This window comes from Choristoneura fumiferana, chromosome 20 (genome assembly GCF_025370935.1).
Source record: "Choristoneura fumiferana chromosome 20, NRCan_CFum_1, whole genome shotgun sequence".
NCBI classification, from domain to species: domain Eukaryota; kingdom Metazoa; phylum Arthropoda; class Insecta; order Lepidoptera; family Tortricidae; genus Choristoneura; species Choristoneura fumiferana.
In genome coordinates, this window is record NC_133491.1 from 3,451,962 (window position 1) to 3,464,808 (window position 12,847).

The following is a 12,847-nucleotide window of genomic DNA, read 5'->3' on the forward strand; positions in this document are numbered from 1 at the left end:
ACCTCAAGCTTCGTAGTCAGGTTCTCAAACACTGGCCATCCGGTCGTCTAAACATATATATACATCGACCTTATGTTTAGTGGCATAAAGGTGTATTGATATTTTTGACATCTTGGTTAACGTATAGGTATATATTGATTCTTTTGACCGTACCTGTATTTAAAACCCGCTACAGTGTAGCGTAATGGACGGTGTAGCTACACCGTCCGTTCATAATGACGTGTAGGTACATATTGGAGTAGACACCAGGGTAGGCTGTGCCAGTGCCTACCCTGGTGTGGGGAGTAGGGTGATGGGGCCTACCCTGAATTTGACCTCTGCGTGTACTATCGAGCGAGGGGTTGGCCGGTGCAATTCGGTGTGATCATCAAGGGGGCATGGTGAGTCTAGAAATACGATTCCCAAGATTTGAAATGGCATTGCATAATTGCATTGGATGGCACACCTGAACAACATTTCGCTTTTAAAAAAACCTTCCATATTATCTCACGATACAGATTAATCTCGATGTCACAAAGAAACAGGGAAGTCTGCTAGCTTTTGTCGCGGATATAAAGCGTATATCCCTTTCTAATAAGAGTGTGAAAGGGATGGTCGTTTCATTTCCTCGACAAACGCTACCGTGCAGGGGCCTTTGGGGCGGGGACTGTGCCGCTCTCGTTTTAGCTTTTAACTGGACCTTTTGGTTAGCTAGTTAAAAAAAAATATGGAGGTACTATGTATTTTTATAGTTTTTGATTATGAGAATCGGACATAATGAGAATCCAACTTTAAAAAAAAATTGGTCTGACTGCTTTTTAGTGGTCTAGCAGTTTTGGGAATTTATTGAGTCTAAACATTTTGGTTATTGTGGAGATTCTCCAAAGCTACGAAAGTATGATTATTTGTGGCCATGATTTAGTTTTAGATCATCGAGGTCCTCCACAGAGTGACGTCCGATAAAATCAATATTTTATGGCCAGTTAAAGTGCTAAAATACTTCGTGTTTGTGTTCGTTAAACTGTTGAAATGTATATAATAATTAAATACTCGTATGTGTACATATTCGTCTAATCTTTTAGCTTATTGGTGGAAATAGAGTGCAGTAACTTTTTTACTATCTACTACTTTATAAACAGATGAGTTACATATAATTAAAGTTTTGACTTTTTCTAAAAAGCAATATTAATTGTGAATAACACACAGAGCGGCACAGAGATTTCTTAATTTTATTATAACATTTTTTTTCTTAAATAAATTGAAAATGAATAAAATAATTGGTTATGCTTATTACTTTATGTTTATTAATATATATTTTATGTATAACTATGTTAGCTGCTTACGTTAGTATCGGGCATCAATACGATCAAGAACAAATTGGAAGACAAAGCGACCCCAAAACCTTCGACAGTAAGTCCGAAATGCATTGGAGAGATGATTGATAAATTGGTTTATTGTGGCGTCTTTTTTATTGGAGTCTCTAAAGTTCTCGTAGTTTTTGAATTGGCTTGTGATTTTTGTACCAACTATTAGTTTTATAATATAGTTATAGATGCATTGGCAAGAGGAAGACCGACATATTCAATACGCGTATGTTAGAACGAGTTAGATAGACGAGATCATTTTCCTTGCACGCTATGAGCATGTAGGTAATGAAATGACCTAGTGATACTCGTTTATAAAGTGAATTACTTAAACTAATTTATCTTAGAAATGCAGTCAGCTTAAATTTTTGGTCTCGTCTGAGCTACTCCAGGACTGATATAAGGCCTGTTTAACCACTTATTGATAATATTTACATAACAGATAAATATGTTATGCCATTTCTGTTTATTCGGACAAAACAACAGAGACAGCATCACTGACATTTGTTGCATAAAATTTATCAATTAGTGGTAAAACAGGCCATAAGTCTAGCGATAATAATTAGACTTGTTAGTACATTTATATATGTAATGTAATTAACGTGACCAGATCAATCCAAATTCTACACGCCGTTTCATGTGATTATTGTCCTCTTCTATTTCAGTGTAGGCTCTGTCGATATCATAAAATACTAAATGCACTACCTCTTTACTTTTATATTGTGCTTTTATATAATTAGTAATATTATTCATCTACTGTCTTTAATAAATACATACCTAGTTAGGTTTTATTTAACATTCGCCCCTTAATATACAACTTATCACGGGAAATAGCGAAAGTCCGAAGGTAAAGCAGCTTTATCTTTATCATGGGGGTCTATAATATGACCATCCCAATCGCCAAGAAAGTCTTTTATTTAAATCATTTTCAAAAATGTCTTATCCTGGAAAACTGTAACTACAAAAAATCGCGCTACATACATGGGGTTCATTCGAATGCGCTTTAAAGTGCTCTACTTCTGGGCTTTCGAGACACTGCACCCTGGGACACCCTACACTTTATAACTAGTATCAACATTATCCAACTAAAACTTGTTAACTTAAGAAATAATTTTGTTACATCCGTCCCTAGGCACGATTGAAAGCAAAATTTTACCGAACATGTTCGTGTGTAATGTGTGTTGTGTTTGTCTCAAATGATGTTTGATGTTTTTTACTAACAATTTAAGCATTATAAAAAAAGGTAAGACTATTTCTGTTCAAAATATTTTTAAAAGCGTGTCTCTTTATTTTTTAAATAATAAGTAAACTTTCGCTTAAACTATTTTTAACGTTATCTAATCGTCAACGTTAACAAATTGCTTTTTAACTAGCATTTAATAAGTATCATTAAGCGTGATTTTAACTTTCTTTGTAATTTTATTTTTACACAATTACACAACCACACAAGTCAGGTACCTACATCATTAGTTATCAATTATCATAAAAAAATATTAAATTGAATTTGATATGAAATATTTAAGAAAATGCGAGAGGAAGGCGGGATAGAATCAGAAATGATCATATCCGCAGTAGAACTAAGGTCGACATAGTCCGAAGAATTGCGAATCTGAAGTGGCAGTGGGCGGGGCACATTGCTCGCAGGACTGATGGCCGATAGGGTCAGAAGGTTCTAATGGCGTCCGCGGACCGGGAAACGAGCTGCCGGTAGGCCTCCAACAAGATGGAGCGGCGACCTGGTTAAGATCGCGGGATCGCGGTGGATGCGGAGAACAAAAGACTAGCAATAAGAGAAAAACTTAAACCGTGGTAGCCTGGGGTTTGTTTGACCTATGGCATCAAAAAATTTTTTTTTTTTATTCTTGAAATATTCATCATAATTAGTTTTTTTTTTCCAAAAGATCAAATTACCTACTTGTAAACCTTTGAGACCAGGGCCCTGTAGGTACGGACATTCTTGATCTGGTAAAATGTTGCCCTGTCCTGAACCAAACAAGTTCTTTCGACAGAATTGTAACAATTTAAGTACTAACAGAAATTTACCAATTTTGTCGAACTGTAGCAAATGGTTTTACTTATAAAAGTCTGCCAGTCAGTTATATAAGTGTGGAGTTGTGGATTTAATTTTCACCCAATTTTTCCAGATCTTGCAAAACTCACCCAAAACACATGACACAAAATGACAGTGTTTATGTTCATAGATGGAGAAAATCTTCAGTTTCGCGTGGAGAGGAAAACGGGGTCTGGACAGCAACGAGGAAGGGAAAGAAGTGGACAATAAGCCGCACGACTCTTACGTCGATGACGAGCAGGGGCTGCAGAGGAGGCACAACGTCGACACCTTGCTTCAGGTTAGATAATATCCTGACCGCTAACCTACCCGGGTCTCCCCCCTCCTAAAACCCGCACGGCCGGTACCAGTGCCGGTTTTAGGGGGGAGCCCTGGGTGGCTGCTCAGGACGCCAGGTACTACAAGGTGCCGCGCTCGCCAGCACAACTTAATTTGAATGCTATAGGAAAGCTAGACTCAACGTATTCACTTTCATAGACTTGTCTTGTAGGTGTGAGTACCTAGGAGTATTCCATGTCTCACATTGACATTATCATCATCATTGAAATCTTCGGTCTCCGGGTCTTCGGGTTTTCGGGTCTTGGGTAGGTTCTACCACGTTGGGCGCCAGTGTCACGGAGTGGTGTCCGGGGAAGTTGTTCGGATGAAGGAAGAAGACAGGAATAGGGCAGATAGTGATATTTATTTATGATAACAATAAAAGGGCACCTGCGGACAAACAGACGCGGTCTTAAGTATCTAAAAGGTATGCTTTGACACTGCATCAACAATTATAAAAATACATAGTTAATCAACTTACGTTTCCGTGCCCAGTTCTTTATTTATATAAATCAATGGCACTGAAGTCCAGTAGTATTATTATCTAATAATCGTATGAAACTTCACAAATGCACAGTACAATTATAAAACTTTCTTCGTATAGGAGTAGTAAATTATGAGCTTTTTATGGAGTTTTAAGAGATTTATAGGATCTAGGATAAAGAAAGATGTTCAGCTCGGAGGCTCTGAATAGAATGGCTACTTGACGTAAATTGAACAGGTGTGGAATTTAGAAAAGGAAATTTGAATTTAAATGTTATTTTTTTTTAATATGTGCTAAACCAGACAGTACAAAGAGTTAGGATGAAACGAGCTGTATGACACCTCGTTACAAGGTATAGGTAGTAGTGGGCTGTTTTCCGCAACTCGACCTACGGCCTACTTAGCGAATAAATGTTTTGGTTTTGATTTCGACAGGTCCACTTCTTTGGCAAGAAGGGTACGAGTGACCTGAAGTTTGACGGGTTCAAGCAGTTTATGGAAAACCTGCAGACTGAAGTGTTGGAGCTGGAGTTCCAGGAGTTCGCCAAAGGTAGCAGAATATATCTAGTTGTTACTTGGAGGGTTCCGTACCTTAAAACCTTTGGTATTAACTATTTAATCCTAACAGTTAATTGACTCGACTCGTCTACTTGAATTTGTTACAATCTGTTTCACGGTTTTGTGCGAAACCCTCGGTGTGCGAGTGGATTATATCGTTTAAACTACTGTTACACATGCTACTATTGAGCAAATGCTACCTACTAGCATGCTTATTATTATTAGCATGCTAGGAAGGAGCATGTGTAAGGCGACCTCTAGACTAGAGCTGCACACCAGGGTAGGTAGTCGCTACCAACCCTGCTGCTTACTCAATGCGAGCCAGTGGAAGAAGAGTGTTTAGATCATTTTGAGCACCACAACCACTCAATTGCTGCTTCTGCTGAATGTCCAATATTTTCTAATACCTCATCTAACTGAATAAAATAATAATTTAATCCATAGGTCACTGATTCATATCCGGTTCGAAGGATCAAATGAATAAGATAATAATGTGAATAAAGTAATGAAAAAAATATAGTTTGTTCAATGGATTGACATGAAAAGTGTCCAATATTTGTATGAAACACACAAACAAAAGGAAAAAAAAGGATCTTGACCACTAGCCGACGGAGTAATAAGAATTTTCTCAAACATGCACTGAAATATTGATGTTATGTTTACTTAAAATAGGCTGTGAAGTTTCAGGTGCGGCTAGACGAGAGGTCGTTAATGGAATTTCATACAAAATTGCAGGTCCAGGCCTGCAAGATGCTCTTTTTAAAATTCCATTTCACATAAATTTGTGGCACAATAAAATATAGTTATATACGTGTTCGTTATAGTTTTTGGCTATTTATAATTTCTCTAGAAATAAAAACTTTAGTTTATTTATTTTATTACATGTTTGAGAAAAGCATTATACACACCTACCTCGTCGAGATGTGGTGTTGCCAGCCTCATACCTATATGTATTCGGCAGGCAATCCCTTACTTCCCGGCCTTACTTACTGTCCCATCAGGTCACGAGACGATATCGGAGGTGGACTTCGCAAAGATCCTGCTCCGCTACACTTACCTGGACACGGACGAATATGACATGTACCTCGACCGGCTGCTGGACCGCGTGCGCCACGAGCGCGGCGTCACCTTCGACGAGTTCAAAACCTTCTGCCAGTTCCTCAACAACCTCGAGGACTTCACCATAGCGATGAGGATGTACACGCTCGCTGATCATCCTATATCGAAGGGTGGGTGTTTTTGTGTTCAAATTTAACAGATATTAAGAGCAAATAGTATAAAATGGTAGTATTTTATGTATTATCGTTCATAAGTGCTTGTTAACTTTAAGAAATCGCTGAATACGTATCCAAAAAAAGCAGCATATACGTAAGTTACATATCAGTAATTTAAATAATATTGATAAAGCTGTAAAATGTTTGTATTCATTGTGTTTTGATATAAAAATTGACGATAACTAAGGCATTCCGTTGTCTTCAGACGAGTTCCACCGCGCAGTGAAGATCTGCACGGGCATCGCGCAGTCGGAGCATCTCGTCAGCACGGTGTTCGCCATCTTCGACGCCGACGGGGACGGCCTGCTCAGCTATAAGGAGTTCATAGCCATCATGAAGGATCGCCTGCACCGCGGGTTCAAGGTACGTGCTAGCCAGATTTAGAGGGCGGGCATGGCACCTGCAAACCAATCCTGGATCCCAACTGCAAACGTATCCTCCTGGATTCCAACTGCAAAGCTCTCCTCCTGAACTTCAACTGCAAACTTAATCCCCTAGATTTCCATTGCAAAGCTATCCTCCTGGATCCCATCTGCAAACTTAACCTCCTAGATTCCTACTGAAAAGATTATACTCATGGATCCCAACTGCAAACCTATCCTCCTGGATCCCCACAGCAAAGCTACCCTCCTGGATCCCAACTGCAAAGCTATTCTTTTGAATCCCAACTACAAAGCTATCCTCGTGAATCCAACTGCAAACCTATCCTCCAGGATCCCCACTGCAAAGCTATCCTCCTGGATCCCCACTGCAAAGCTATCCTCCTGGATCCCCACTGCAAAGCTATCCTCCTGGATCCCCACTGCAAAGCTATCTTCCTGGATCCCCACTGCAAAGCTATCTTCCTGGATCCCCACTGTAAAGCTATCCTCCTGGATCCCCACTGCAAAGCTACCCTCCTGGATCCCAACTGCAAAGCTATTCTTTTGAATCCCAACTGCAAAGCTATCCTAGTGGATCCAACTGCAAACCTATCCTCTTGAATTCCTCCTGCAACCCTACCCTACTGGATCCTAACTGCAAACCTGTTTATTTTTGTGCCTACAATAAAAGGTTAGATACTTACTACATACATTCTAGGTAGGTGCATGCATGTACAATACATTTTTCATACGTAATTTATTAACCGACTTCAAAAAAGGAGGAGGCTCTATGTTCCAATGTTTGTATTTTTTTTTCCAGTCTTATGCCAAAAACGAAGGCTGGGAGGCGTTCAAGTCCTGCGTGAAACAAGAAATGAAGAGTTCCGTTTAAATCTATCGGTACCTTGCTATGTAGATAAATTCATGCCATATTTATTGAAGTCTCGTATTATATTCAAAGTCATCTTTCTCGATTATTATATTAGGTACTAAACTATGCAAGTATTCAACAACGATAAGAATGTACTTAAGTAACTTTCTACCTATGATATTCTGTAAAAAACATTGTGTTTCGAATTCGGTCCGAATTCTTTTGAGTGACATACATATAATAGAATATTCTTGCTATTCGAGGAGTAAAATTATGAAAAACTGTTTAGAACATAACTATCTAATATGTTTTTTAATTTATGTTACTTACTGCGAAATGTATGGCTGTGGAATGCCATAATATTGAGATGGGTAATATTTCTCAAGGTGCTTCATGTATGGTTGACCAAGCTAGCTTTGCCATTTTTAAGACAGTTTTTAGGAAAAAATAACAGTTACGCTGATTTTCTCATTGAAAATTTGTATTTATTATTTTAAGCTATACAAACTGACATTGAATTTTTGGGTGGTAAACAGTGCCGGGGGGGGGGGGCACCATAAACAGCACTTGCTAGCACATCTAAGGCTGGTTACGGCTTACACTTGTGGACCGAGGGGGGGCGTGGATTGCTTGCGGGCATCAAATAGTCTTAATCCGGCACATTCATAGGGTACATATCCACTCGCCAAACTCATATTACAGTTTGTATAAAACAGTTTCTTGGTCGTCTATACATCATGTAGGTAAGTACCATATTTTGTTCCCACTGTAAAATTTATCTGTTCTTCGATTGTAACTTAATAACATAAAAAAAGTACTTCCGACAAGATTTTGTTAGGTAACCTTGTGGTCATGTATGACCTGTTTTTTATTTGGGTCACATTTCAATCAAAAAACATAAGTGGGATCCTGTTCTGGATCGGATTTAGAGGTGTGCCGGTTTTAGCACTTCCGGCGCCCTGGGCGAGATTTTCTTAGACTTTTGGGAATTTTCTAGTGAGTATAGGCGAGCCGCCGCGGGCGCTGCCATACAAATTTCACTTCTCGTCTCGCCTCGCCGGTGGAAAATCACCATAAGTCCGGCCCTGGGCGGTCGCCCTACCCCGGAGGTTCGTAAGGCAAAAAAAGAGAAAAAACGAGATATCTTCTGAGCCGTCAAATATTTTTTAAAACCTTTATGAGGGGCTCTCCCTTTTGGAGGCATCGCGGCTGTAGTTTCGGATGCTCTCCTCTAAATCCGGTCCTGGTCTGAGGCTACAAAGATTATCGCCTAGCTAGACGATAGATTAAAAAAACTCAAAACATTTATTTGCTTGATATATCTAACACCAAATATTGAATGCCTCTGCTCGGCAGAAGGACGTAAATACTACATGATGTCATACATTATTACAGTCAAACCTGGATAACTGAGAGCTCAAGGGACCGCCATCTCTTTTTCTCTTATAGAAGTTTCTCACTATATCTGTCTATATCTGTACGAAATAACATGTTATGCAAGTTAAAATAAAAGCTTGTAAAAGTGAAATAGAAACCACCGGCTTCTAAGTTTGATCTTAAGTCGCGGTTTAATAAAGCATTGAATGTTTACTTTATTGAAATTAGTGTAATTAAGTGGTTGTTATTAACAGTGAGATTTGTTTTAGTGATAATTTATTAAAAAAATTATATAATTTATATTTAACTGACAACCACGGAGTGTAACTCCATATTTATGTACAAAATGTATTGGTAGTTCAGTGAAAGCTTTTACTATTGTATGAATCAATAAAAAAATGCTTTACCAGTGTCATTGAAGTGCCGATATACGTTGTCTACCTTTGATCTAGCACGTCGTGTATTTACTAACTATTGTTAATTATATTAAGATTTAGAAATAATATCAACAAACAATTTATCTCTTAGGCTGCGTTTTCACCAGAGATGTGCGAGAATAAACGCACATTTTGTAATGGAAACAGCTTGGCGGAGCGAGGATAGGTAAATGAAGCGTTCGTTTTCATTAGTTCATGACAATCACGTTCCTCGCAACTAGGGTTGTAACGGAACTTCGCCTCCGCCTCCGTTACTGCGGAAGTTCCGCAAGAAATCGTGTCTTCGCCTCCGCCTCCGCAATTATTTTTGCGGAGTTATAACGGAGGTTTATTTCTCATTTCATTATCTAGTCGCGCAGCCGGAACACGGTCGGGTAGGGGGCGGGCGTAGGTAATGTCAAATAACACACGACAGGAATCAACCTGTCTCGTTGCTTGGACGTACGAAATTGTAATGTATGTTTGATTGAACCACGATTTTTAAAGTGATTTTGTACAAAGTAATTGTTTATTTAAGTCACATGCACGATGACGCCGAAAACAAGTGAGATTTGGCAGTTTTTTTTTTTAATTTTAGAGATTTTTGTGTTGACTAAAGAATAAATTAACCTTCGCATCCGCCTCCGTTAACCTTCGCATCCGCGGAGGTGAACTTGTCGCCTCCGCATCCGCCTCCGCCTCCGCTAAGAAGGCCTCCGTTACAACCCTATTTGCAACGCATCCTCGCACAGTTTGATGAAAACGTAGTCTAAGGTTCCTCCAGCAGCGGTGTTGCTATTGGAGAAAAACTATACCTACGCCAAAGCATTTTAGCCTTATACGCCAATTAGGATGTTACTTTGCCTTTGTAGTAAACAATAACCTAACGTAACGAATAAAGTCTAAAAAACTATAGGCATTGCTTGACAGACGACATTAGTTTAATTGGCCGTTAAGTATATCAGTATCGACGAGTCTCTAGACAATATATCAAAACTGTTTACGTCAACATATCTAGTTAATAAACTTAAATCAGCCGTAGGACGTCCACAGTTAGGCATTAGGCCTTCCCCATAGACCTCCAGTTGCTTCGGCTGGAAGCAGTCTGCATCTTTACCAACCAGGTCATCTGTCCATCTCGTCGGTGGACGTCTTACGCCGCGCTTGCCGATCCGCGGTCTCCATTTGAGAAGTTTTCGGCCCCAACAGCCGTTCTCCATGCTATATGGCCTGCCCATTGCCACTTCAACGCGCTAATTCGCTTGGCTATGACGGTGATCCTCGTCCTTCTACATATTTCATTTCTGATTGGACCGTGAACTTAAATGAACTTAAAACATCAGTGGCCTATCTCAAGTTGTTAGCAGAACGGTTTCCTTGCAACAAGTCTTATATTAGGCGTCTAGAGGTCGTCTTGTCGATGTATTAACATCACTGCCCTACCATAGATTGTTGCTAGAACAATTTTCTTGTTAAAAGTTTAATATTATGCGGCTAGAGGCTTTTGTTTCTTGCGAGAAGATTCTCAATTCTTTGGGTTAAGGAAATTCAGTTCCTCCGAGAAAATGATGAACGAGTAGCCTTTAAACATACTTTTTCATGTTTTTTTTAATTAATTGTTTTGTAGGTAAATAATTATCAATTTATCAAGACAAATAATGTTAAATAATTATTTGAATAAACAGAGGTCACGTTATCCAGTGTTAAATTGCACTGACGTGTTGACCGAAGTTTCATTCTCCGAAATTTCGTAAGGATTATTTTGTTAAATAGATACTACTTGCATTTTATGTAAATACAAACTCGTTTAAACTAACGACAGTTTGCTAGTCAATTTAAGGTAAGCGTACAAATTGTTTTAGATATTTCTTGTTACGCGTTTTGTGTTCGAAAATTTGGCCCATTTCCTTTGAAAATATGAGTGGGCGCTCTTGAAACTTTTGCCGTGCTAAGATTTGTATATTCGCTTTTTTGTATTTCGAATTGCCATTGAAAAAAATTGGAATAAATTATTGAACAGTAAAGGTGTTTTTTTTTTAAATGATAGGCATATTTATTTACACGTTTTATTCATTTATACAGATAATTCCACGTATTTCTAACAAAGTTTAAATTATTACAATCTCAAACATAAATAAATATTTTTCGATATATTTTTTTTGATTACAGACTGTAGAGTACGACGTAACACAGTAGAAGTCTGGTAACACAGATAGGATTCTCTAATACAGTAACCATGTGGTCAATCAAACGTCTCTGCCTCACTTAGGTTAAGATGAAAGGATCTAGTCTACAAGTATGGATCAAGATGTTTACAGTCGAAGTCAATGATAATTATGTTTTACTACCTTGTCGCTGCCACTTCGTGTTAGCAACTTTTGTATAAAATTGTCAGAAGGCATACAGTGACAAGGTACTAAAGCGTAAAGATATTTTTGACTCGACTGTACAATCATGACATGGGATTGTTGAGTCATTTTTTAAATACACTGGAGTCTCTTTTGGTTTAATCCGCAACAGCAGGGCTACTACGAAACTCGAAGTTCGTCTCGTGCGGTCCCTCTCGCTCTCGTATTAAATAGTATAAGTGTCAGAGGGACCGCACGAGACGAACTTCGACACTTTAAAAAGCCAACCGAATGACGTAAAAAACAGAAATTAATAGTAGTGCCCCTAACATAAAGCTGCATCGTAATTTAGCCGTGTGATGCTATTCGGGTTCATTTACATTATAGGCGTTTAAACTACGTGTGTATTACTTGGCTAAATTATGAAGAGTACAGATCTATTGAAAAATGTTTTGCCATCGTGTTTAGTCGAATAAGTTCGTATTTATCGTGCTTTCTTTCTCAATAAGCCTAATGCTAGGGCCACAATGTTCGCGTTATCGCGACGTATGCAGCCGAATATTCGCGAATACTTCGGCACTTCGCGCACATCAAAGGGTTTCTTTATCGATCGATATTTCTTTGTTTGCAATGTGGCCATGCACAATGCCGTAGGCCGAAGACGAAGTTTTATCGCGAGGTGTGTGGCCCTACTACCATCAGTAAACTTCAGTGAGCTAAATAAATACGAAAAAAAAAGCAAGGTAAATACGAATTTTCCCGACAAAGTACGATGGCAAAACATTATTCACTAACTACATCTGTAGGGTAAATCCTCTATTACTGGCCACCTTTCAATAACTGACCACCTTATACTAAAAATTAACTTTTCTCAAACATGACATATAATATTGACGTTGTGTTACAAATAATAGGCCGAGAAGTATCGCGCTGCAGGCGCTGCGGCTCGCCTACCTGCCCGCGGCCACTCTAGCGGCCTGCAAAGAGATTTCACACAACTTTGCAGGCCGCTGGCCGGCAATGCCACCGTCTTTTGTTTCAACGCGCGCTCTCTCGGCCTACGCCAACAGCACCTGCTCCGCAGCCGCCGCGCCAGCAGCCAGCAGCCAGCGCAACACGCGCGCACGCAACAGGGCGACCAGACTAGCGTCCCGCCATGCTTGATTTCTTGTTTTTTATTTTATTTAACTCATTTTAAGTGTAAGGTGGCCAGTTATTGAACAGTGGCCAGTAATAGACGATTTACCCTACTAGGCTTAAAGCCGAGTTTAGACTTGCAGGAAAAATCGTGCAAGTTGCATTAAATTGAAAGGCCGTAAAACCAACGAGTTTGTAGTGGTCAATCGAGCGCCGCAATGTAATGCAACTTGCACGATTTTTCTTGCAAGTCTAAACTCGGCTTAACATTCCCCTGGTGTCACTATAC

The 12,847-nt window shown here is 39.2% G+C and overlaps 1 protein-coding gene across 1 annotated transcript in view; it reads left to right on the forward strand.

Moving 5' to 3' along the window:
* Positions 1 to 7,816, forward strand: part of MICU3 (Mitochondrial calcium uptake 3) — a 114,848-nt gene extending 107,032 nt beyond the window's left edge. Inside the window, exons 7-12 of the mRNA XM_074103351.1 lie at positions 1,315 to 1,389; positions 3,545 to 3,694; positions 4,651 to 4,765; positions 5,775 to 6,002; positions 6,253 to 6,410; positions 7,230 to 7,816. Coding sequence (XP_073959452.1) covers positions 1,315 to 1,389; positions 3,545 to 3,694; positions 4,651 to 4,765; positions 5,775 to 6,002; positions 6,253 to 6,410; positions 7,230 to 7,301 — 798 coding nt within the window. The 3' untranslated portion in view covers positions 7,302 to 7,816. The remainder of the gene's footprint in view (positions 1 to 1,314; positions 1,390 to 3,544; positions 3,695 to 4,650; positions 4,766 to 5,774; positions 6,003 to 6,252; positions 6,411 to 7,229) is intronic.
* Positions 7,817 to 12,847: the final 5,031 nt, after the last annotated feature.